Raw genomic sequence first — 27,171 nt, 5'->3', positions numbered from 1 at the left:
GGATGGGACTCATGAGGCTTAAGACCATTTCAACAAAGAGGCCTCGGGTGTGAAGCTGAAGTGTAGGACTGTCCGGGCTCTTTCTATTTTTGAAAAGTGTGTGGGTATCGGACTCACACCTTATAGGATGAAGTATACCTGTGGAGCTTCAATTCGCTGCAGGGTTAGCATTTTTTGGTAGCGCTGAAAGGAGTTGGGTCATTAAATAATAATGGAATTTGATATTGAAATGGAAACTCGTATGCCCTATTCAGGATTTGAATGCCCTTATGCGGCCACAGTGTTAGTTTTAACAGCAAAGCAAGTAGAATTGATCATTATATAGGGAAACATTATTTATGACTTCTATGAAAATAAAGAGGACTGCACGGTGGTCCAGTGGTTAGCACGCAGACCTCACAGCTAGGAGACTAGGGTTCAATTCCACCCTCAGCCATCTCTGTGTGGAGTTTGCATGTGTGGGTTTTCTCCGGGTACTCCGGTTTCATTCCAAAAACATGCTAGGTTAATTAGCGACTCCAAATTGTCCATATGAATGTGAGTGTGAATGGTTGTTTGTCTATATGTGCCCTGTGATTGGCTGGCCACCAGTCCAGGGTGTACCCCACCTCTTGCCCGAAGACAGCTGGGATAGGCTCCAGCAACCCCCCAAGACAGCTGGGATAGGCTCCAGCAACCACAAAGACAGCTGGGATAGGCTCCTGCAACCCCCAAGACAGCTAGGATAGGCTCCTGCAACCCCCCAAGACAGCTGGGATAGGCTCCAGCAACCCTGAAGACAGCTGGGATAGGTTCCACCAACCCCCAAAGACAGCTGGGATAGGCTCCAGCAACCCCGAAGACAGCTGGGATAGGCTCCAGCAACCCCAAAGACAGCTGGGATAGGCTCCAGCAACCCCAAGACAGCTGGGATAGGCTCCAGCAACCTCGGAAGACAGCTGGGATAGGCTCCAGCAACCCCAAAGACAGCTGGGATAGGCTCCTGCAACCCCCCAAGACAGCTGGGATAGGCTCCAGCAACCCCCAAGACAGCTGGGATAGGCTCCAGCAACCCCCCAAGACAGCTGAGATAGGCTTCAGCAACACCAAAGACAGCTGGGATAGGCTCCAGCAACCCCATGCATGGGGAGAGCATGCAAACTCCACACAGAGATGCCCGAGGGTGGAATCGAACTCAGGTCTCCGAGCTGTGTGGCCTGCACGCTGACCACTCTTACCCCGTGCAGCCCTCTGATCATTGTGTAAATGAAAAACAACACGTAAAAGACACTTTATATATGTAAGATATATAAGATGTAAGATATATATATAATGCTCCAAATCCAATATAAGTGGTGTGTAGTCAGGACCAGTGGTCGTAAATAGTAATATTTGTTCCATTAAATTATATTAATTTATCCCTAACAGTTTATTACCTTGTTTTCTGGCTTAGTTCAGCTTCTATATGTTGCCATATGAGCCCTAGTTCTGATTGGTTGATCAGTGCAGAGAGGCGGGCCCCCTGTCCTGATTGGTTGATCAGACCAAAACAACTTACATTCACAATAGGTGTTTAAAAAAAACAAAATGGACGTCTCTCTTGTTGAGTATATGTATTTTACTGTTTTAGGTTTAATATTTTTGTCATATTATGAGCTAGATATTGATTGTGAACTGGTTAAGATGATGTAGTAGTGTAGATGTGTTTACTTTTAATTTTATTAATCGTTTTATTAATCCTTGTCATATTTGGCTGAATGCTAACTTGTGAATGCTAACTTCTGTATGCTAACTTCTTCCTCATTGTGTCTGTGTAGTATACTTCCATCGACTCTCGCTGTAACTTGTTCTCAAACGATGTTTACAGATGAAAATGACATTTTAAATTGATTTCTGGGAGCACGGAACGTTGTATGTACACCAAGGACTAGCTACATTTGGGTTATGTTTAGTGGGCCAAATGAAAAGCTTTTTGGCAGGATGTAGAATATGGCCGATGCTTATCTAGGTCACGTGTGCAAACATCTGGATTGGAATGACTGAACGAATGCTTGAAGGAGCATCGTCCATTTGTGTCAGTACCTTTTACTATCTTCTTGTCTCTTTTAGATGAGTCGACAAATCCAAGCGATCAATGTGGAGCGTCTTTGCAGAGAGAATGGGAGTGAAATGAAGAAAGAAGGTGGCAAAGAAAAAGCCAAAGGCCAAGTTGAGGAAATGGTTTCAAGGTGGACGAGCGTGAGTACTTCATTTTTTAATTTTTTTTTTCCCCCTCGGAATGAAGAATGCACCCCGGCGTTGTGAAGCCCTTTTGTATTAAAGCCATCCATCCTGAGTGAGAGGAACCAAGAGAAGGAGAGCATCTACACAGCAGTCATTATTCACCTGTAGCATAGCTCGCTTTTGCATAACGTAATGTGAGCATAAAAACTCCATCATGACCGGCGTAGCCAATAAATCCTGGATCAGTTCAGACCTGTTTTTATTCCCTTCTTTCTCCTCGTGTCTGTTCAGATCATTCCAGCTGCTTAATGGTCGGACCGGATCATTTCTCTTTCTTGTAGCATCACTATAGTGAGCGATATATTGTACATTATTGAACTTATTCATGCTTCAAAGTGGATAAATTATGAAACAACGTGAGGAAGGTGTTGTAAATCAGCTATGCTAATATAATATGTTTAATTTCCTGAATAGGATGCATGGTAACGCCTTGACGTGATCTTGATATTTTTAATCCAAAAATGCTACAGATCTCCAATCTGCCAAGTATAAGGGGAACAGATTCCTCAAGGTTTTTTTTTTTTTTTTTTTTTTGGCGTCCATCATGTTGGATCCATCATTACACCAGCTTGGGGTGTTACATAAGTACTGACATCTCCAGCCAGTGTGGACTGAGCACATGATCATTACAGGACCGACAATAAGCAGGACTCGACAATAACGATGTACAGTATGTACAGTAAACCTCGGATATATCGGACTCGGATATATCGGATAATTCGCTCACAACGGACAGATAAAAAAGAACCAATTTTTCTGTAATGCATTTCCAATAAAAATTCATTGCATATATCGGATTTTTTATAACGGATTTCGCCTATTTCGGACAAAATCTCCAGTCCCGTTCTGGATATAAATCCGATATATACGTAAAACGGACATTTTTCGGTAACGGATTTCGCTTATATCGGACAAAACCAGTGGGAACAATTGAATCCGATCGTCTAATTCTTCAACAATTTCTGAAGGAAAACACCAAAAACTGATGAAAAATCATTTTACATGTTCATGTGAGAGTATTGTTGATGTTAATGGAACTTGCATAAGTATGTTTAAGTTTCGGTAGTATTTGAAATCATCAAAATACAGCAAGATACTGCAGTGTATTTGTTACAGCGTGTATATATCAAACGATGCAATGTTGTTAGAGGGTTTTTTTTCAGATTGCTATAGTCAAAATGGGTACGTCCCAATGATGCACATTGTGAGCTAGCTCGTATTAACTAGTTTTCTAGTGTTATAATGAACATAAAAGGGAAAGAAATATGTTCATGTTTCACACAATGAACGTTAATATGAGCAAGCTAACAACATATATCATGTTCACTTTACATAACCGACTTACTATATTAACCGAGCTAACAGCCGTATTGTTATTATAGCATGAAAGCTAACATGAAAAACTGTATTTATCTGTCGGCGCCTCGCGAGTCGCTAGTCCCAGACGGAAGAGTGGCTAGCTAGCTCTCGATTTAGCTACAAAGACTCAACAAGATGCCCTTTTTTTTACTTGAGGATTGGAGCACACGTCTTGTGCTGGAAGATACAGCCATCCCAATGAGAGTATTGTTGATGTTAATGGAACTTGCATAAGTATGTTTAAGTTCCGGTAGTATTTGAAATCATCAAAATACAGCAAGATACTGCAGTGTATTTGTTGCAGCATGTATATATCAAACAATGCAATGAGAGTTTTTTTTGCTAAAGCGCTACAGTCAAAATAGATACGTCCAAATGATGTGCATTGTGAGCTAGCTCGTATTAACTAGTTTTCTAGTGTTATAATGAACATAAAAGGGAAAGAAATATGTTCATGTTTCACATAATGAATGTTAATATGAGCAAGCTAATACATGAACTTGCATAAGTATGTTTAAGTTCCGGTAGTATTTGAAATCATCAAAATACAGCAAGATACTGCAATGTATTTGTTACAGCATGTATATATCAAACGATGCAATGTTGTTTACAAGTTCAGGCAAGTAGTTCTCACCTTAAGGATTCCCCATGGGCAAGTCATTTTTGTTTTTAATGTAGAGCCTTTAATAAGTATATTTTCTTATAATATTTAGCTTTACGTTGTATCCTTTGTCCTGGTGTTTTCTTTAGCTAAAGAGAAACTCCGCATCAGGGGAAATTAGGCCCGATTGAGCATATTTGACCTCCATAGGACTATATGAGGAACAAAAACGACACTAGTCTAGTATCACTATCTTCTCTCCCTCTGTTTCCAATTCCTCTCTTACCTGAGGCTAACACATTCATTCACACTACCGACAAACAATGCAGATAAATAACATGCAGAAGAAAGATTGTCCAAGTTGGGTGACAGAAGGAGGAAGAGGAATGCAGCATAAAAACGTTAAAGGCATTGAAGAATAGCGAGTAGAGAAATTATAGATGCCAGTGCGATGAACTTCCTCTGTCGTCATCACTCTTTTCCTTTCGATTCGACCTATTTGCCAGCCATTTGAAATCCCTTCTCCTTTCGCTCCTGTTACACTAGAGAGCCGTGAGGCTAGGATAACTCATTATTAATTCATAGTTTCTCCCCACATATGTATTTACAAGGCCTTGAACGCCGGTTTATTCAATATCTTACAAAGCGCAAAAAAAAAACAAAACACCGATTTTATGTGAATGATTAACCCACTGCAATGGAGGAAATCTCGAGTCAGCAAGGTCGAGGGTTTAGATACCAGTTTCAAGGGGAACTGCACTATTTTTTGCACTTTTTAAAAAAAAATTTGCCCATCATTCACATTCCTTATATGAAACATGAACATATTTTTTTCACTTTTATGTTCATTATAACACAAGAAAACTAGTTAATATGAGCTAGCTCACAATGCACATCATTGGGACGTATCAATTTTGACTTTAGCCCTCTGAAAAAACCCTCTAACAACATTGCAACATAGCTAAATCAAGAGCTAGCTATCCACTCTTCCGTCTGGGACTAGCGACTCGCTTGGCGCCAACAGATAAATTCAGTTTTTCATGTTAGCTTTCATGCTATAATAACAATACGGCTGTAGCTCGGTTAATATAAGTCAGTTATGTAAAGCTAACATGATATCTGTTGTTAGCTTGCTCATATTAACATTCATTATGTGAAACATGAACATATTTCTTTCCCTTTTATGTTCATTATAACACAAGAAAACTAGTTAATATGAGCTAGCTCACAATGCACATCATTGGGACGTATCTATTTTGACTTTAGCGCTTTAGTAAAAAAAACCTCTAACAACATTGCATCGTTTGATATACATACATGCTGCAACAAATACACTGCAGTATCTTGCTGTATTTTGATGATTTCAAATACTACCGGAACTTAAACATACTTATGCAAGTTCCGTTAACATCAACAATACTCTCATTGGGATGGCTGTGTCTTCCAGCATCCTGTTCAGTCTTTGTAGCTAAATCAAGAGCTAGCTATCCACTCTTCCGTCTGGGACTAGCGACTCGCGATACTCGAAATACAGTTTTTCATGTTAGCTTTCATGCTATAATAACAATATGGCTGTAGCTCGGTTAATATGAGTCACTTATGTAAAGGGAACATGATATCTGTTGTTAGCTTGCTCATATTAACTTGTTTTCTTGCTCTAGAAGGCACAGAAAAGGGAAAGAAATATGTGTGCAAAGGATTGCGAATGATGGGCAATATTCCCCCAAAAGTGCAGTTCCCCTTTAAGACAGATGTCATTCAGGCTTTTAATGGAGACATAAACAAGCCGGTGGGTGGATACAATCTGGTCCACTAATAAACCATGTCATAATCCAGTTTTTATATCAAGTATTTTACTGTTTCATTGTCGTCCATCTTTCTTGCCATCTGTCATTAACAGAATTTTGCATTTTTATGTCTTTTACCTCTTAAAGATACATCTGGTTTTGCTTTATGACGCCATTTTGCTGTTGTAAATGGCAGATTAGGTCAGTTTCAGAAAAAAACAAAACATTTTGGCCTAAGTAAATTAGCGGCGGATCACGGGCCAAGGGGCTCAGCTGGAAAAGATGGGCCACAGATGAGACGGTATGAGAGCAAGGAGGCATAAAATGAAGATGGCACGAGGAACCTCCGGCACCAAACTCAGTTAAGGGAAACATATGCTGTATTTTCAGTTTATCCTGAAGTAGCCACTTAGTATGTAACATACAGTAGATGCTATATATACTTTGTTTGCTTACTTATTCCCATTTGACTCTCTAACTACTCGTTTCTGGATTAGTTTTTTTATTAAACCAAATCCTGAATAACAGGTTTATGTATGTACAGAGTCTCATTTCACAGGGGGGTTCAAAGGTCATATATGGATCAATGCTTCTCTAAGTCTGCTACATGCAACCCCTATTAGTGACGGAGGGAAAACCTAAAAGTGCATGTAGCAAAGCTCTGATCTCATCAGCATCTCATGTTTTGGAAAACCAAAACATTTCAATAAAAATAATCATAAGGCATACCTGCACGTTACTGTTCTTGTGCCGCATTACACTTGTAATGAGATATTGATGTTGCACCTTCACAAGGCTGGTGTTATGTCTTTTATTGATCAAATCGCAAACCTGTTCAAACTCTTATTTATAGCGGTATGAAAAAGATTCCTTTATAAATGGCTGGTTGTTTGGATCAGCAATATCAGTTAAATATATCATACGGCAGATGAACACAGTGATAGATTTAAGGAAATAATTATTTATCATGAGAAAGGGTATTTAAGGTGGCCAATTCCAAGTTGCATCTTCTCGGATGAGGAGCAACATTGTAGCCTTAAATGACCTGAAAGCAAAGATTGTTCAACATCATGGTCTAGGGGAAGGATACAAAAAGCTAACTCAGAGATTTCAGCTGTCAGGTTCCACTCTGAGGTGAGGAAATGGAGGACCACAGGCACCGTTCTGGTTAAGGCGGGCCTTAACCAGAACACTTCTCAGATTCTTACTACGAAGTAAATATTATTGAAAATCTGTGGTAAGATTTACTGCAAAAGGATGATCTACTAAATATCGCTGTCATTTTTGTGTTGGGGTGCCCAAATTTAGGCACCTGCCTACTTTGGTTTAAATAATTATTACAATTTTCTGTAAATCCTATCAACCTCATTCATTCATGATATTTTGTTTTTTTTTTTTTTAATATTTTTGGATATTTAATTGAAATCGCTGATCCAAACAACCGGTGATTTAAAGTAAATTTATCAGGGGTGCCCAAACCTTTTCATAGCACTGTATCTTTATTACCTCACTAATAATGTTTATATTTTGTAGTTTTCAGGTTTATAAAGTTTATACAGTTTATTCAATAAAACATCCACATTAAAGTAAGGGGCCTCAAACACGCGGCCCGCGGGCCAAATGTGGTTTGAGGCCCCCGCCTTGATATGAAAGTTTAATGTTTGATATGGATGCTGTATGGTATCATGTACCCAGAAAAAATTATTACATTTGATTAATGTTCATGTTAAAGGTTAAATAACTGTTAATAGTTATCCTCCCTATCCGTGTGGAAGTGGTACGTTTTTGGCTATTCAAGTTTAAAGGAAATAACTTGAAGGCTACCGTTTAGGTCGCTAGCTCTCTAGTTTGCGAGTTAGCATGTGTCTCAAACACACGGCCCACGGGCCAAATGTGGCCGGCAGGACACTACTTTGAGGCCCCCGCCTTGATATGAAAGTTTAATGTCAGTGCAGCCCGGGCAAGTTTGATATGGATGCTGTATGGTATCATGTACCCAGAAAAAATTATTACGTTTGATTAATGTTCATGTTAAAGGTTAAATAACTGTTAATAGTTATCCTCCCTATCCGTGTGGAAGTGGTAAGTTTTTGGCTATTTAAGTTGAAAGGAAATAACTTGAAGGCTACCGTTTAGGTCGCTGGCTCTCTAGTTTGCGAGTTAGCATGTGTCTCAAGACCCTGCAGTTGCGCAATATGTTGTAAATAAAAAGAGTATAAATGTGACTATAGTCGTGTTTTGTCATGTCTACAGGGCTCTAATAATGCTTTGTTCATTTTAATCTGAAAAAAAATAATTTGTCTACCCACCAACTATATGTGGTTTCTTAAGTGTTTATTATTTGCCGTTTTATTATTATTATTATATTTATTTATTACTGATTGATTGTAATCATGCTTCCCTGTGGCGTCATTATAAATTGACTCATCTGAACCAGAAGCAGATAAATTAAAATCGATAAATAAACAGCATTTAAAAAAAAAAAAAGAATCCAGTGCCATAACCGCTTACATAAAAGAAACAAGAAATCCGCTGAACTTATGTATTCCAGGAAAATTCACATATGAATAGATGACCGTGAAACATAAGCTCAAGAGTTTTCTCATTAAGGAAGGCCAATAGTTCAAAGCCGTGAAACAGAAAGCAAATAAAAATCAAGTTTCACACCTGCATTAGCATAAAACAGTCGTTGGCCTGTGGCTTATGACTTTGCCTTCAGAAAATCTGCTTATAAACACCCATTTAAAAAGCATTTGATGGAGTCATAAGCATACACGCACAACTGATACCCTCAACTGACATTTCGTTAAGTACACCTACACACTATTAAGCCATGTGATGCAAGAGATTTATCACAAATGTCTCCAATTGTCAAATAATATTATAATACCGGGTTGTTATTATTAATTTAAAAAGATTTATACTAATTAGCTGTACTTTGCAGTGGCATTTAACTGTATTGCATTATACTGAGAATTAGTCTTTACCCATCTAAATGATCTGTATCCGTATCCCGACCCGTACTTTGACCGTGTTCAGTATTACAGCCAATTTTCCAACTGACATTATATCACCAGCCAAACCATGCGGAACAAGCAGACAAACCCCCCCCCAAAAAAAACACAGTAGTGACTGATGCACGATCGTGCTCGCTGTCTTAAAAAATACACAGTGTAGTTATGAAACAATTTAAGATTGCAAGGTGCATACTGCAACATATTTAGATCGTCTGCGCAGCGCTGCAATTGCACAGGTTACAGAACAAGTTTTTTCAGTAGTAACTGATGCACGATCGTGCCCGCTGTCTTAAAAAATACACAGTGTAGTTATGAAACAATTTAAGATTACAAGGTGCATACTGCAACATATTTAGAGGGGAGTTAATGTTTTATGTACGGCTAATGTCTGTCTTACACGCTTCCGTGCAAGTGTACCTAATGTTGTGGCCAGTCGATGCAGATTAGATTTATTGAGTTGTTGATCGTTTGCGCAGCGCTGCAATTGCACGGGTTACAGAACAAGTTTTTGCAGTAGTGACTGATGCACGATCGTGCCCGCTGTCTTAAAAAATACACAGTGTAGTTATGAAACAATTTAAAATTGCAAGGTGCATACTGCAACATATTTAGAGGGGAGTAATGTTTTATGTACGGCTAATGTCTGTCTTACACGCGCCTGTGCAAGTGTACCTAATGTTGTGGCCAGTCGATGCAGATTATATTTATTGAGTTGTTGATCGTCTGCGCAGCGCTGCAATTGCACAGGTTACAGAACAAGTTTTTGCAGTAGTGACTGATGCACGATCGTGCCCGCAGTCTTAAAAAATACACAGTGTAGTTATGAAACAATTTAAGATTACAAGGTGCATACTGCAACATATTTAGAGGGGAGTTAATGTTTTATGTATGGCTAATGTCTGTCTTACACGCTTCTGTGCAAGTGTACCTAATGTTGTGGCCAGTCGATGCAGATTATATTTATTGAGTTGTTGATCGTCTGCGCAGTGCTGCAATTGCACAGGTTACAGAACAAGTTTTTGCAGTAGTGACTGATGCACGATCGTGCCCGCTGTCTTAAAAAATACACTGTGTAGTTTATGTCTGTCTTACACGCTTCCGTGCAAGTGTACCTAATGTTGTGGCCAGTCAATGCAGATTAGATTTATTGCGTTGTTGAGCGTTGAGGAGAGGCAGTCGCTGTGTGTGACTGGCCAATCACAGAGCATGACGAGTGAATACATAATGAGCGTTTTCTTCAAACAAGAATACCGATAAAGACGAAATGTACTCGTTTCATACACGTTTCCGGCAAAAAAATACATACTCGTTATAAACAAGTATCCGGCTCATCCCGACTGAAAATTGTTTCCAGGGGTTTTGTGTGCATCCGTTTTTTTGGGGGGGCGGGTTATTGTGTGTAGCTGCTCTATAGGAGTCCACAACTCAATACAAATGGTCGGAAAATGAGCACAATAGGTCCCCTTTAAATTGGAATTGCAATTTGTGTTTTTACTTGTTTGTTGCCATAAAATTGCAGAAGGAAATGAAAGTTGCAATAAATAGTTATAGTTTTCCGTCTGTGTCATAATAATAAATCAAGTAATATTAACGAACAAAAAGTCTTTAGGTTTGTTTTTATGTTGTCATCTCAGTCAAAGTAAACAAGGATGACAGGACATGACGGGCAGTTCGACTAGTTAGATTCGACACATTTTGTTGGCGAAAATTCCGACAATTTGCCCGACAATTTTAGGCGAATTTTAAGCAATTTTTCCGACAATTGGTTGATTGGTGCAATCTCATTGTTGACATCAGAAAAACGTACACCAAACAATACGTGCGGCTACAAATGCAGGTTATAAACCGTGTTTCCCAAAGCGATAAAATTGGATAAAGTAGCGGCCAAGCAGCACATATGTACACATCACATGACTGGAAGCTTTTTCGCTTGCTTGATGTACAGGCTTGGTTTTACCGTAGTATGCTGAAGTAATGGACAATAACACACAAGTGATGTGAAAGCCTTTTGTCCTTCAGGCTGAAACCTTTCCAGAAACTCTAAATGAAGTCTGTGGAGATTAGTTCAAACATAAAAACAGAGTGACCAGTGCACAGTAGATAGATAGATAAATGGATAGATGGATGGATGGATGGATGGACCGATTCAGATACTGCCATTAGTGCAGCTCTCATAAATAAATGCTGTGAAATAAACCGGTAAACATCCACATTTCCTATTCTATTTTTTTCACTTCCCTAGCTCTTGGATGCAATATCCCCCACCTGATCACATGACATACTGTAACGCCAGAAAATAATATACACATGATATCTGCTCTATGATTAAACATCTCACAATAAATCACAACACTTGTGCTTTTAATGCACAGATACTGAACAGATAGATTAAACAGATAGATTAACTCTGTGCTCGCAACAGTACCCCCCCCCCCCGCCTCCAACCAGCTCCCCAGTTATCTGCGCTGGCTTTGCTTGCAGTTATTTCAAATGAGCACTTAAAACCTCCCGGCATCTGTCTTAATTCCACACAAGCCTTCCGTAAACAGATACCAGGCTAAAACCGCTCCGTTTAAAAAAGTGCACAGAACCATCGAAAAATGCACAATAAATGATAACAAATATCTTTTGCAACAGGCGACTTTATAGCAAAAACCGAGTACCTTTTTAACTTTTTTCAAAAAATGCATATTCACATCATATTTAATTCATTCAGTAAAGCAGTGAGGACCTTTAAAAGTGCATCACACACCAGTGAGTTCTTACCTTGAGATGTTATCTCTGAAGAAGAAGCGTGGGTGCGTGTGCCTTTGCAGCAAGACTATCCAAAAACGGAAACTCTGAACCGATACGGACTTAAAGGGGGCAGCGGTCTGTAGTACCAAAAAAAAAAAACAAAACAAAAAAAAATGTGTCAGAGCAACTGCAGCTCCTGCCGTACGTAGCACGACTGACTGACTGACTGACTGTCTGTGCTTTGGTGAGAATTACTTTGCTTGTTTCTGACTGCCGGCCACTCCCCCACTCTCCCCCACTCTCACTCACTCACTCACTCACTCACTGTCTCTCACCCAGGAGAATAAATAATCTTTCATCTGTTTCGCTCTCGGAATCATTAGAGATCACGATTAGAAGCTGATTTGTGTTTATATCATTACTCCACCCACAAAAAACTTGCATTATATAGAGTCAAAAAAAAACTGTCTATCAGTATGTGCATCATCAGAAGACTTAGGGATTATTATGCTGAGGGATTATGCCTTAAACGTTCATCATTTTATCTGGTGGACAATGACATCACTGCAGAAACATTAATGTGGCAGGAATTCATGTCTCAAACACGCGGCCCGCGGGCCAAATGTGGCCCGCAGGACACTACTTTGAGGCCCCTCGCCTTGATATGAAAGTGTAATGTTAGTTTGATATGGATGCCGTATGGTATCATGTACCCGGAAATTAAAATTATTACGTTTGATTCATGTTCATGTTAAAGGTTAAATAACTGTTAATAGTTATCCTCCCTATCCGTGTGGAAGTGGTAAGTTTTTGGCTATTTAAGTTGAAAGGAAATAACTCGAAGGCTACCGTTTAGGTGGCTAGCGCTCTAGTTTGCGAGTTAGCATGAGTTAGCAAGACCCTGCAGTTGCGCAATATGTTGTAAATAAAAAAGAGTATAAATGTGACTATAGTCGTGTTTTGTCATGTCTACAGGGCTCTAATAATGCTTTGTTCATTTAAATCTGAAAAAAATAATTTGTCTACCCGCCAACTATATGTGGTTTCTTAAGTTTTTATTATTTGCTGTTTTATTATTATTATTATATTTATTTATTACTGATTGATTTTCTTTATTCTTGATTTGTTTATTTATTTTTCATCTTATTTTGTGTAGAAAAATAAAAATTAAGATGTTTGAGAACAGTGGAATGTTTTATCAGAGCTTTTATTGTAGAAAATCGGAACCAAAGCAAAGTTTATTAATTTTTCCGTTTTTAATAAATGCGTTTTTTGGTTGTTTTTTTTTGGAAAACCCTAGCAGACCCTAGCTCCAGTGGCCCCCAAGTAAATTGAGTTTGAGACCCCTGATATATATATAATAAAAAACCTTTCTTTTACATATGTGATTGATCCATGAGAATGTCATGCATGATGCGGAACCTCACGATAGTCAAGTGACGACTATCGGGCGGGGCTCGGCGGGGTCATCGGGGTAACACATTTCCCGGGTGAATGCGCATTTGTGACGAGTGTGTGTGTGTGTGTGTGTGTGTGTGTGTGTATATATGCGTACGTGTAAACACAGCCAAGTCGGTGTTCATACTGACAGATGGCTACTGTAATGACGCAAGAACTAACGCCCGGGTTCACGTGTGTTGGAGGATTCTGCGGGAAAAAAAAGACAGAAGCAGTTTTATCTTTTATGAAACGGTTGATTTGAATAATCTATGAATTCAGAAATCTGGGTTTTTCCACTTTAAAATGTGACACTTTATATTCAAGAAGCTTCTGCAAATGTTACCTTTATGATGCTCACAATGTAAGTAATACCCAAGAGCGTGTACTTTAGTCTGTGTGCTTACAGTTCTCATTCCCGTGGACAATAAGAAGAGACCTTCAGCTTGCTGCAGCATTTCGTTAGCTGAAAAAAAAAAAAAAAAAAAGAAATGTGAGGTAGAGTGAGCGGAAGGGTCGACGGAGAGAACAAATGGGTCTCAACTCCAGGAATAATGGAGTCTCATCAGTGAATGTTTCTGGTGTCATGCACTGATGTCAATAACCATCACTTCATATTGTGGCTTCACATGCTTATTTTCATTTTAGTACTACAGTGGCTCGTCATTAGCTTACCTAGCATGCAAAATGGAATAACATTGAATAACATATTAATTGAATGTGTCCTTGGAGCCTGTTTCTAGGTACCAAACATTAGAAATGTCTTCTTCTTTGGTCTCTTTCTCTTTGGGCTTTTCCCTTCAGACCATCCAACCCTGTCTTCTGCATAAACGCAGCATCCAGCATCCACCAATATATTCACTATCTCTCCTCTGGACATGTTCTAACCATGTAATGTCACTCTGATGTACCCGTTCATGATCCTATCCATCCTGGTCACTCCCATAAGAACTTCAGCATCCTCATCTGTGCTACCTCCACTTCCCAATCATCTCAGTCTGGCCTCAATGACTTGATCTCCAAGGTCTCTGACATGTAATGTCCCTCTGATGTACTCGGTCCTGATCCCATCCATCCTGGTCACTCCCAACGAGAACCACAGCGTCCTCATCTCTGCTACCTTCGCTTCCCAACCATCTCAGTCTGACCTCTCTGACTTGATCTCCAAGGCCTCTAACATGTAATGTCCCTCTGATGTACCCGTTCCTGATCCTATCCATCCTGGTCACTCCCATAAGAACTTCAGCATCCTCATCTCTGCTACCTCCACTTCCCAACCATCTCAGTCCGGCCTCTCTGACTTTATCTCCAAGGCCTCTAACATGTAATGTCCCTCTGATGTACCCGTTCTTGATCCTATCCATCCTGGTCACTCCCATAAGAACTTCAGCATCCTCATCTCTGCTACCTTCACTTCCCAACCATCTCAGTCCGGCCTCTCTGACTTGATCTCCAAGACCTCTAACATAACATATAATGTCCCTCTGATGTACCCGTTCTTGATCCTATCCATCCTGGTCACTCCCAACGAGAACCACAGCATCCTCATCTCTGCTACCTCCACTTCCCAACCATCTCAGTCTGGCCTCAATGACTTGATCTCCAAGGTCTCTGACATGTAATATCCCTCTGATGTACTCGGTCCTGATCCTATCCATCCTGGTCACTCCCAACGAGAACTTCAGCATCCTCATCTCCGCTACCTCCACTTCCCAACCATCTCATTTTTGAGTTGGTATAATATTTTGATGACATCATGAACGAAAAACGTGCTTCCTCATGGATATGATACCACCTCTTGCTGGATGAGGCTATCTGGACAGCTTTGTAAAAATCCAGGCTTTGCTACGCATCTTAAAATAAAGTCTAGCGGTACACCAATTGTTAGCTACAGATTAGTCTTTGAACTGGACTCATATTGCACACCTATTCGGGACGGTGTGTTTTCAGAACACAACCACGCGAGAACATTGGACAGTGATTATATCTTCCCCAGAAGCCGCCCATGCGCCGCGTGTGTCACCAAAAGAGCACCAGCAGGACTCATAAAAGGCGGATGGGAGCAGTGAGAGGCCCATTATGTTTTGTAGTGAATCAGCATCATGAACCACTGTATTCTTAATGAGAAGCACCTCCGTGGGTGCTGTGGAACTTTGCTGCAAAACACACTTATCATTAAAAAGCCCTGCCTGCTGGGGGAGAGAAACAGCAGAGAAGATGGTCAACTAAATTGAAGAAAGCGAAAGCGCAGCTGTGGGGATAAAAGTAAAACTGCATCATTGGTTTTGAGGACTCAGAGCAAATATATTTGGGTGCCAAATGTGCCGTTCAGAGCTGGCAGGCCAACAGCCATCAACCAACCAGCTCTTGGTCACATTCTGCTATAATCTATCTATCATCTATTTTATAGACCAGGGGTCTAAAAACTCAATTTACCTGGGGGCCACTGGAGCTAGGGTCTGGGTGAAGCTGGGCCGCATCAGGTTTTCAAAAAAAAAACCCCCAAAAAAATGCATTTATTAAAAACAGAAAAATATACAAACTTTTTCAGTGCTTTGGTTTCGATTTACTACAATAAAAGCTCTGATAAAACATTCAAAATATCTAAAATATCTTATTTTTTTTATTTTTATTTTTCTGCACAAAATAAGATGAAAAATAAATAAGCAAATCAAGAATAAAGAAAATCAATCAGTAATAAATAAATATAATAATAATAACAAAAAGGCAAATAATAAAAACTTAATAAACCACATATAGTTGGTGGGTAGACAAATTATTTTTTTCACATTCAAATGAACAAAGCATTATTAGAGCCCTGTAGACATGACAAAACACGACTATAGTCACATTTATACTCTTTTTATTTACAACATATTGCGCAACTGCAGGGTCTTGAGACACATGCTAACTCGCAAACTAGAGAGCTAGCGACCTAAACGGTAGCCTTCAAGTTATTTTCTTTCAACTTAAACAGCCAAAAAACTTACCACTTCCACACGGATAGGGAGGATAACTATTAACAGTTATTTAACCTTTAGTTAGTGTTTCCTGGATACCGGAAAATGCAGGACAAGTTTCCGATATTCCCGTACTTTTTTTGTAACGGATTATGGACATAAACAAACATGTAAACAAAAATGAATGGCTGTCAATCAATTGATTTAAATTTTAATCATGATTAATCACATTTGAGCCATAATTAATGCATAATTAATCATATTTAATCGCAGATAGAAATATGTTTTAATCCATAATAAGGATGCCAACATGTAAATACATGTTACATGTTAAATACATGTTAAACTGTATTATGGAAAGCAGGAAGTGAACAAATGTAACAGTTACTGATTGTAAAAGTACCAGATGGAGGGGTAGGATTTAATAAGCTTTGCTTCTTGTGGAACTGGGAACTGATTATGGGATGCACTCAATTGTAAAGCATTATTAGAGCCCTGTAGACATGACACAACACGACTATAGTCACATTTATACTTTTTTTTATTTACAACATATTGCGCAACTGCAGAGTCTCGAGACACATGCTAACTCGCAAACTAGAGAGCTAGCCACCGAAACGGTAGTCTTCAAGTTATTTCCTTTCAACTTAAATAGCCAAAAAACTTACCACTTCCACACGGATAGGGAGGATAACTATTAACAGTTATTTAACCTTTAACATGAACATTAATCAAACATAATAATTTTTTTCTGGGTACATGATACCATACAGCATCCATCCGCACTAACATTAAACTTCCATATCAAGGTGGGGGGCCTCAAACTAGTGTCCTGCGGGCCACATTTGGCCCGCGGGCTGCATGTTTGAGACCCCTGTATTAGAGAGTCATTGGATGCAACCCGATACAAATGATATTTTTTTGTGTGAAAAGATGTTCAAAAATCATGATGATCATTTGGCCCGCGGGCCGCGTGTTTGAGACCCCTGTTATAGACCATCTCATTCAATATTAATCACGTGTATCTTGACTCAACCACTTACAGCATGTAATATGGTGGCACTCAAACGTGCTTACATATTGGAATGGATTTACATGCATATTTTCTCCTTATGGGCTTAATTTAGAATAAAATCCCTAACAGTCTGCAGCATGTATTTCAATTTGGCATAACGTAATATAATGCTTTTAGAGCTGTGACCATGTGATTCGTTCTCTCTCTCGCACACACAGACGCTGGCTGTGTGTTCTTATTGGATGTTCTCCCGCTTCCTTTTGTCGGAAGCTTTCCCTCTATGGTCTCTCGTGCTTTTTATCTCGCCAGCCCTCTTCTCTCCTTCTGTCGACCACCATCAGGCTTTCATTTAGTGCATCACTCATTCATGATATTTTTTTTTTACATGTTTTTATACCTTTTTTAAGTTGGTCTCAGTTCTCGTTTGTGTTTCTTCTCCTTAGTCGTCTCAGCATCGGGATTCTGGCCAGTGTGGGTCAAAGGCGTGTTAATTTCTTGGCTTCCTTTTGGCAGCCATTACAAGTCGAGGATAAAAGAGTGAACATTTGGAAATAATAGACTAAACAGGATTATTATTTATTCCTGTGATGGGAGATAAACGAAACTTGCAATCCATTATTTTTAATCACTAAATGACAAATGAATTGTTGTTGTTTGAATTGTTGTCACACTAAAAAAGATGGTTTGATGATAATAGATTGTCCTTGAACCTAAATAAAACTAAAATCATGCTGTTTGCTAACAGCAGAAAGGACACGCACTCGCAAATACAAAAAAAAAAAAAATGAAAAGATGAACTGGAAACCTCATATTACAAATATACAACAGAAGGTGGCCAGAAATATTTCAGTATTGAACAAAGCAAAAATTTGTTCTCAATCAGAAATCACTCCACACTCTTTATTGCTCTCTGGTTCTACCATATCTTACTTATTGTGTGGAAATATGGGATAATAACTATAAAAGCAATCTTCACTCGCTAAATGTACTGCAAAAAAGGCCAGTAAGGATAATTCATAATGCCGCCTACAGAGAACATACTAACTCCTTATTTGTAAAATCACAAATACTTCAACTTGCTGATATAGTTCATCTTCAAACATCTAAAATAATGCATAATTTAATAATTTTTTTACATTTAAAATAAAATAAAATAAAATAAAATAAAATAAAATAAAATAAAATAAAATAAAATAAATCTATATTATGAGAAACAAACAAAACAAAATAAAGTTGTAATTTTCGGAAGATTAGATTAGATTCCTTTTTTTCTTTCTAGATAAATTTATGAATTTTTGGCTTGTAAAATTAATTCTAGATAAATTCTAGATAATTCTAAATTCTAGATAAATAAATTCCTAGAAGATTAGCTTTTTTTAAAAATTTTCCACCCAAAAAATAAAATAAAATAAAAATTAATTACATTAAATTAAAAATTATACTAGGAAAGCAGGAAGTGAACAAATGTAACAGTTACTGATTGTAAAAGTACCAGATGGAGGGGTAGGATTTAATAAGCTTTGCTTCTTCCTACTCCTTTCGGATATGTGGAACTGGGAACTGATTATGGGATGCATTCAATTGTAATCTGATGCATGTTCAAATGAAATAAAACCATTACCATTGTTTTTTTTTTTTTTTGTTCCTCCTGTCACAAGCTGTGTGTTTGGTTCCGTACCGAGACATAAATAATACAATGAAACAGAATGGTGCTTAATGTAACATAGGAGAGCTGGCCTTAATTAGAGCTGCTATATTTGAGTTGCAATGTAGGGCGGGCAATGCCTCCTTGACTGGAACACTGGTTTGGGGCACATTACAATACTTATATATATATATTTAAATTGTGCTTCCATACAGCAGCAAACCTAGCTGGATCTCTCATTAGTTGGAGTTTGTAACCAGCAGGACCGTTAGAAGACGTCTCACTTTGAATGGCGTTGTTAATTACCGAAGAAAGCTCGGGTGCTGGCAGGCCATCGACAGACTTGCAGCTTGTTATTTTCATCCCATCTGATCAATGCTGTTTCTCCTCAGTTGTCCACAGGTCACAACTTTCCGAGACAGGGTCCCCAATTACGGTGCTCCCGTAACCTTTATTTCCTTCCTTTTTTGCGGCGTAGGTGAGTCATCTTGCATCATACACACACACACACACACACACACACACGTGTAAATAAATTGAACAAATGAATTATGTATGGATTTTGGGGAAGTATATGCATGAAGTGTGTGAGAAAACAAAGAAAGCAGACCTACAGTATGCTCAAATAGCATAACACTCGGCTCTTTTTTTCAACTAAAGTGTAAATTTATTCAGCGCAAACCTTTTATAATTATAATTTCCTGAAATGTGACACATCTCCTCATAGTTTGAATGCATTCAGTCGCAGATAGCTGCCTCCTAACATGTGCTCACTTTGCTTTTTTATTATACAAACATAATGTTCATTGGCAGAAACTGGCATCAGATATCATATTTGTCAATCCCCATTCCAAACATGCCCAAAACCATGTCTGGTGTTAGTTAGTGTTTACTGGATACCGGAAAATGCAGGACAAGTTTCCGATATTCCTGTACTTTTTTGTAACGGATTATGGACATAAACAAACATGTAAACAAAAATGAATGGCTGTCAATCGATTGATTTAAATTTTAATCGTGATTAATCACATTTGAGCCATAATTAATGCAGAATTAATCACATTTAATCACAGAAAGAAATATGTTTTAATCCATAATAAGGATGCCAACGTGTAAATACATGTTACATGTTAAATACATGTTAAACTGTATTATGGAAAGCAGGAAGTGAACAAATGTAACAGTTACTGATTGTAAAAGTACCAGATGGAGGGGTAGGATTTAATAAGCTTTACTTCTTCCTACTCCTTTTGGACATGTGGAACTGGGAACTGATTATGGGATGCACTCAATTGTAATCTGATCTATACCAAAAAAAATAAAATAAAATAACAAATAAATAAAAATAATAATAAAAAAAACTTCGTGCATCAGTCACTGATGGTGTTTTTTTTCATAAAACACAGTGTTTTTAACGGGACAGTGAGCATGATCGTGCATCAGTCACTGATGGTGTTTTTTTTCATAGAATACACTGTGTTTTTAACAGGGCAGTGAGCACGATCGTGCATCAGTCACTGAATAAAATAAAAAAAAATAATAATAAAAAAAACTTAAATCATATTAGGAAAGCAGGAAGTGAACAAATGTAACAGTGACTGATTGTAAAAGTACCAGATGGAGGGGTAGGATTTAATAAGCTTTGCTTCTTCCTACTCCTTTTGGACATGTGGAACTGGGAACTGATTATGGGATGCACTCAATTGTAATCTGATGCATGTTCAAATGAAATAAAACCAATACCATTACCATAGTTAATGCAAAATTAATCACATTTAATCACAGATAAAAAACATGTTTTAATCCATAATAAGAATGCCAACATGTATGGTGAAACACTAAAGCAGAGCATGATGCCTTGCCTTCGGAAACTGAGCTGCAGGGAAATATTCCAACATGGGAAGGACCCCAAACACATCTCCAGGAAGGTGATGGACCTCAACTCTTTTGAGCCAGTCTTTTGCTGAAAAAACCCCCCAACCTTAAGATCCAGCTTGTTTGCAAACGACCCATCACTAATCATTTCAGGGGGACCTCCAGGGTCCATAAGAATCAAAGTGAACGGTGCACGCAGTCCATAAGGAGGTAGAATAAAATAACATCAACTTAAATTGAAGAGGTGAGAGCAATGGTCTCCAGATTACTCCAGTTATTAATAAAACTCCCTTCAAGGACTCCAGTGATGATTTGGGTCAAACTATTCTTTCTCACAAGGATTCCCAAGGACAGCCAAAAAGGGCTTGGAGATTAGTTTGAGTTACAGAACCCCTGACTTGACACCGTTTGGATTCATTATGGAGATTGGGACTTGTAGTACAGTAGTAGTAGTATTCTATTTCTCTGTCTTTTATGGGCCACTGTTTAGTAAGACCTGAGAAGCAATTTACCTGGGGAGCCCTCTGGTGGCGTCTACAGGTGATGCATTTCAGTCGGGAAACTATTAGATTTTGTCTTCTTTTCCTCCCCTGTTTTAATAGTTTCCCGGATTTTAGTAGCTTTCATAACATAAATTCTATTGGATTCTACAACAGCAAATATGGTAAAAAGCAGTGATTAAAATATTGGGAGAAAAAAGTAATAATATTAATATAAAAAGTTTAAAAAAAGACTAAAATATGTATTTTATTATGAGATATTACCTATAATATAGAATGACAAACAAACAAACAGAAGAATAAAGTTTAAATTTTAGGAAAATCAGTTTTGGGTGACATTGTTAATATTAATGAATTCAGAATATTATAAGAATAAATACAAATTAAAGGAAAAAAAATACACGAAAGTTGAAATATTTGCAAAAATAAAATAAAATTATAAGAAAAAATTTGCAAAAAAAGGAGAAAAAGTTCATACGAATAATTGAGATGCAGGCTGTTTTTTTCGTTTACAATATTAATATATATGGGTTGGTTTAGGAAATGCAAAATCCTTTCATATTTAATTCCTGCTGTAATTTTGACACCAATTAGAAACCAATTGATGGACTGCCAGCATGATTGACACAACAGTCAAGTGCCTCGTCTGCCATCTGGTGTTCTTATTTGGTTATATGAGATAAAGCATATCAGAGATACTGTAATGCAGTATTTTGGACCAGTACCTCGAAGTGCATTTGAAGGCAATAACACACAGTTAATTAGTGTTTTTTTTTTAATTGTGGCTTGATCTATGCAGGGAATGAACTAACTAGGCTCCATTTCCCGCCTGACATGAGTTGGGGTGGAGTGTCATGGGGGGTTGAATTTAGCCTTGGATCAGCTGGGTCGGACTTGTCTATATATACAACCTGGTGTGTCTCTTTGGTCTTGCCTTGCCCAGCGCCTCGACTTCGAAGCCTCAGCCTGATTCCCTTTTTTTTTCATCGTTGTACTTTTAGACTGAACACTACTAAAAACCATGGCCCACCAGCAGCAGATTAGGTAAGAACCTGCTTGGATTAAATGTTTTTGTGTCAAAACCCAATCATGGTTTTAATGCCTATAATATGAAGAATGTTAAGGGCAGTTAATGATGGGGCACAACTTATGTAATACCTCTTCTACTGTCACTTAGGGACGAGCATCCATTACCGATGATGAATTATTTCGGATATGAGTATGAAACAAGTACATTTCGTCATCTGTATTAATGTTTAAAGCAGATGATCATTATGTATTCAGTGCTGTGCAGACCTCAGTCACTGATGGTGTTTTTTTTCATGAAATACACTGTTTTTAACGAGACAGTGAGCACGATCGTGCATCAGTCACTGATGGTGTTTTATTTTTCATAAAATACGCTGTGTTTTTAACAGGGCTGTGAGCACGATTGTGCATCAGTCACTGATGGTGTTTTTTTTCATAAAATACACTGTGTTTTTAACAGGGCAGTGAGCACGATCGTGCATCAGTCCCTGATGGTGTTTTTTGTTTCATAAAATACGCTGTGTTTTTAACAGGGCAGTGAGCACAATCGTGCATCAGCCACTGATGTTTTTTTTTCATAAAATACACTGTCTTTTTAACAGCGCAGTGAGCATGATCGTGCATCAGTCACGGATGGTGTTTTTTTGTAAAATACACAGTGTTTTTAACAGGGCAGTGGGCACAATCGTGCATCAGTCACTGATGGTGTTTTTTTTCGTAAAATATGCTGTGTTTTTAACAGGGCAGTAGTGAGCACGATCGTGCATCAGCCACTGATGTTTTTTTTTTTCATAAAATATGCTGTGTTTTTAACAGGGCAGTGAGCACGATCGTGCATCAGTCACTGATGGTGTTTTTTTTCACAAATTGTTTTTTTTAATGACTTTTGTACGTCAACTAACTGTCACAATAGATGTTATAAGAACAGCAACGACTGGTACTTCTATGCATGTCTCTTCCAGCCTTCCGGCTAAACTAATCAATGGAGGGATTGCAGGCATGGTTGGAGTCACCTGCGTATTCCCAATCGACCTAGCCAAGACTCGCCTGCAGAACCAGCGAAGCGGTCAGCAGCTTTACAAGAATATGTAAGAACCACCCAAACTAGTGTATTCATTTTGTATATGCAAACTTGTTGTTTTTGTTTTCTGTTGTTTTTTTAATTGCCTCTTCCTTAATCTTCTTGAAATTAATTTATGTTTTTCTGTTTCATAAGGATGGACTGCCTTATAAAGACAGTTAAATCTGAAGGTTACTTTGGCATGTATCGAGGTAAGCCTCATTATTGTTCACATGTCCAATTATGTACTGATAAGTAGGGTTGGGTTTTTGTTTGGAATTTGAACCATTCCAGTTTCACACCCCCTATAATGGATGTAACCCCAAAGCATGATTTTTCCTCTACCAAACATGACTGTGTTTTGGGTGAATCTTGGTTATATTTGATTTCCAGTCGGACTTCTACAGTATTTGCAGCCATTGGGATATATTTCAATGAATGATTCATCAGAGAAAATCAACTTTCTGCAACTTTTCCACCGTCCATCATGTCTGCAAGCTGTGGGCTTTGGCAAACGCAACACATTTGTCAAGTTGCCTTCTGCTTAATGTTGATTTATGAGCGCTAATTTGGCCATGGAGACCACAGCGGGAGATAATTTGGCAAACTGTTCTTATACGTACATGCGGGCGATTCTAGTGACCAGTTGGCTTACGGATTCTGCCTGACCCAGGCTTGTCATGAACTTTACCAAAGTTTACCAATTCCCTTTAAATATAAAGTTTTCAACTTCCCGATTGCCCTGAAATCAACCATTATTATTTTTTTTTTATTATTATTTTTATTTTTGTATTATTATTTTTATTTTTTTTAATTTTTATTTTGTATGGATCAGATTACAATTGAGTGCATCCCATAATCAGTTCCCAGTTCCACATGTCCAAAAGGAGTAGGAAGAAGCAAAGCTTATTAAATCCTACCCCTCCATCTGGTACTTTTACAATCAGTAACTGTTACATTTGTTCACTTCCTGCTTTCCGAATATAATTTAAGTTTTTTATTATTTTTAAAATTTTATTTTTTATTATTATTATTTTTATTATTTTTCTATTTTTATTTTGGTATAGATCAGATTACAATTGCAATTACATTTGTCCACTTCCTGCTTTCTTAATTTAATTTAATTTAATTTAATTTAATTTAATTTAATTTAATTTAATTTAATTTAATTTAATTTAATTTAATTTAATTTAATTTAATTTAATTTAATTTAATTTAATTTAATTTAATTTAATTTAGGTTTGGTTTACTTTACTTAACTGTTACATTTGTTCACTTCCTGCTTTCCATAATACAGTTTAAGTTTTTTTTTTTTAAATGCACCTCGTACTGAAATACGAGGTGATATGACCATACAATGACATAATGGTTACCATAGTAACCATCTTAATATGATATAATCCACATTGTAGGCGCTGCTGTAAATTTAACCCTAGTGACTCCCGAGAAGGCCATCAAACTCGCCGCCAACGACTTCTTTCGCCACCAACTAAGCAAAAACGGGTGAGTATTTCAACAGAAAAAGACTGAATCCAGCTTAAAAAAAAAAACCCAGCAACAAATTAGCGTTATTATTATTATAATTATTGTCCAAAATGCGTGTGTGTGTGGGTCTTCAGCAGTAAGTTAACCGTGTTTAAGGAGATGCTGGCAGGGTGCTGTGCCGGAATGTGCCAGGCCGTCGTCACCACTCCCATGGAGATGCTCAAGATTCAGCTTCAGGATGCCGGCAGGCTCGGTAAGGCCGTCTTATATCTAATATCACGTTACTGTGTTTATATTTCTTTACATTTTTATTATATTTCACAAGAAATTAACTTTATTCCCCTGCAGCCGCCCAGCAAAGGGTGATGCCCAGTGTGGTAACAGCTTTAAAAATGGGCGGAACCAGCGCCGTCCTAAGTCGATCCTATAACGCTAGCACGACGCCCGAGGCGGCGAGAGCGTCTGCGACACAAATCGCCAAAGAGCTCCTGAAAACCAAAGGTGTCACAGGACTGTACAGGGGACTGGCGGCGACATTAATGAGGTAGCGTCGGATGAGTCTCCATTTTTTTTTTTAGTCATCACCGGCTAACACGCTCGTTTGTCGTTTCCTTAGGGATATGCCGTTTTCGGTTGTGTACTTCCCGCTTTTTGCACATTTACATCAACTCGGGCGCCATTCATCTGGAAACCCGTCGGTGCCTTTCTATTGGTCCTTTGCGTCTGGATGCCTGGCCGGGTCGGTTGCAGCCGTGGCCGTTAGCCCTTGTGATGGTCAGTGTTATTTTTATCTAAAATTGACACTTCAAAGTTTTTTTTTTCAAAGTAAAGTGAACTCTAATTGGTTGGATTTCTCTGTGTTGTGTTTAGTCGTCAAAACAAGGCTACAATCCCTTAAAAAAGGAACAAACGAAGAAACGTACAACGGAGTGGTGGACTGCGTCAGGTAAAAATAACCCAATTTGTTCTGCACAAATGTAATACAGTAAACCTCGGATATATCGGACTCGGATATATCGGAAATTCGCTCACAACGGACAGATAAAAAAAGAACCGATTTTTCCGTAATGCATTTTTCCAATAAAAATTCATCGCATATATCGGATTTTTTTATAACGGATTTCGCCTATTTCGGACAAAATCTCCAGTCCCGTTCCAATGCATTTCCATGAAATTTCCCTCGCATATATCGGATGGCCGCATCGTGGCGCTCCGATTCGCCGAATCGTGACAGGCCGCTATACGACGTCATTTGCAGCGTTTGCAGCGTTGCCTGCGCGTCCAGGTACATTGGAAACATAGTCAAGGAAGTGCCTTTTTTATAACGGATAAAATCCGATTTACGCATATACCGCATATAAATCCGATATATGCGTAAAACGGACATTTTCCGGTATACGCATATAACGGATTTCGCTTATATCGGACAAAACCAGTGGGAACAATTGAATCCGATATATATCCGAGGTTTACTGTATTAATTTCAATATAATTGCTTTTAATTGCAGAAAAATCCTGAAAAAAGAGGGCGCCTCGGCTTTCCTGACAGGAGCTAGCTGCAGGGCCCTCGTCATTGCGCCGCTCTTCGGCATCGCCCAGGTTGTGTACTTTGTAGGAGTCGGAGAAATGCTGCTGGGTTACGCACCCTATAATATGTACTCGGCGTAGGTTTTCCATTGTAAGACAAGTCATGTGACTTGAGTTATACTATTTGATACCTGATAGGATCTTGATGCATGACAGTACCCCCCTCTCCCTTTTTCCGTAATCAGATTTCTGAGATAAAAACAGGTTATCAGGTGCTCACGAGACTCAAGTAGAAAATAAAAAATGACAAATACGGGTCCGGTCTTGTTAACTGGTGCTGTTTCTAAACTTCTAAACATGGCGGACCCTCTTCTTCGTGGACTGTAAATCCATACGTCCTCTGAGGTGGAGTCGCGGTCGCAGAAGCCCAAGCAGTTAGGCTCAGACTTCCATCTCCTTGGCTACTTTGTCCAGCTCTTCCCAGTGAGTGGATCCCGAGGAGTTCGAAGACCAGTTGGGAGACCTAGTCTCCTGGGTCTTCACTGAGGACTTCTACCGATAGGACGTGTCCTGAGCACCTCCCCAGGGAGGCGTCTGGGAGGCATCCTAACCGATGCCCAATCCATCTCATGTGGCGACTCTCAATGAGAACTCAACTTCGAGTCTCTACCGGAGAACCTAGCCTAACTAATTTGGGACCGCTTGCATCCGCAATCTTGTCCTTTCGGTTACGACCCAAAGCTCATGACCACAGGTGGGCGTAGAAACGTAGATCAAACCGCTAAATTAGCTCCCGCTTCACCACACCGGTTCAACTCCGAGTCTCTACCGAATGACAGTCATCGTATCTCTAAGGGAGAACCTGGCCTACACCGG

The 27,171-nt window shown here is 38.7% G+C and overlaps 2 protein-coding genes across 3 annotated transcripts in view; one reads left to right on the top strand and one right to left on the bottom strand.

Annotated features, from left to right (window-relative positions):
- Nucleotides 1-12,003, bottom strand: part of LOC131136632 (caM kinase-like vesicle-associated protein) — a 34,625-nt gene extending 22,622 nt beyond the window's left edge. The window contains exon 1 of the mRNA XM_058083727.1: nt 11,793-12,003. The gene's annotated coding sequence lies outside the window, so the exon portion shown is untranslated. The remainder of the gene's footprint in view (nt 1-11,792) is intronic.
- On the top strand, nt 1,415-26,569 carry LOC131136648 (mitochondrial glutamate carrier 1-like). 2 transcript variants are annotated; one of them, XM_058083760.1, is made up of 11 exons: nt 1,415-1,581; nt 2,089-2,217; nt 19,212-19,297; nt 23,186-23,311; nt 23,440-23,495; nt 24,696-24,786; nt 24,906-25,021; nt 25,117-25,312; nt 25,385-25,542; nt 25,639-25,714; nt 26,277-26,569. In XM_058083760.1, the coding sequence occupies exons 1-11, from the start codon at nt 1,567-1,569 to the stop codon at nt 26,434-26,436; spliced, it is 1,209 nt and encodes a 402-aa protein (XP_057939743.1). In that variant the 5' UTR covers nt 1,415-1,566; the 3' UTR covers nt 26,437-26,569. The 2 variants fall into 2 exon arrangements, with proteins under 2 accessions (XP_057939743.1, XP_057939744.1); XM_058083761.1 differs by lacking the exons at nt 1,415-1,581; nt 2,089-2,217; nt 19,212-19,297 and adding an exon at nt 22,135-22,238.
- Nucleotides 26,570-27,171: the final 602 nt, after the last annotated feature.

The sequence above is a fragment of the Doryrhamphus excisus genome, chromosome 10, assembly GCF_030265055.1.
Source record: "Doryrhamphus excisus isolate RoL2022-K1 chromosome 10, RoL_Dexc_1.0, whole genome shotgun sequence".
NCBI classification, from domain to species: Eukaryota; Metazoa; Chordata; class Actinopteri; order Syngnathiformes; family Syngnathidae; genus Doryrhamphus; species Doryrhamphus excisus.
The sequence above is the reverse complement of the archived record's forward strand: the minus strand, read 5'-3'. Positions and strand labels throughout refer to the sequence as shown.

Excerpts from the sequence above, each read along its gene's own strand:
- LOC131136648 (XM_058083760.1), top strand. Across the intron at positions 2,218-19,211 it reads TGGTTTCAAGGTGGACGAGC|TTGTCCACAGGTCACAACTT; the intron begins GTGAGTACTTCA and ends GTTTCTCCTCAG. Across the intron at positions 23,312-23,439 it reads CAGCAGCTTTACAAGAATAT|GATGGACTGCCTTATAAAGA; the intron begins GTAAGAACCACC and ends CTGTTTCATAAG.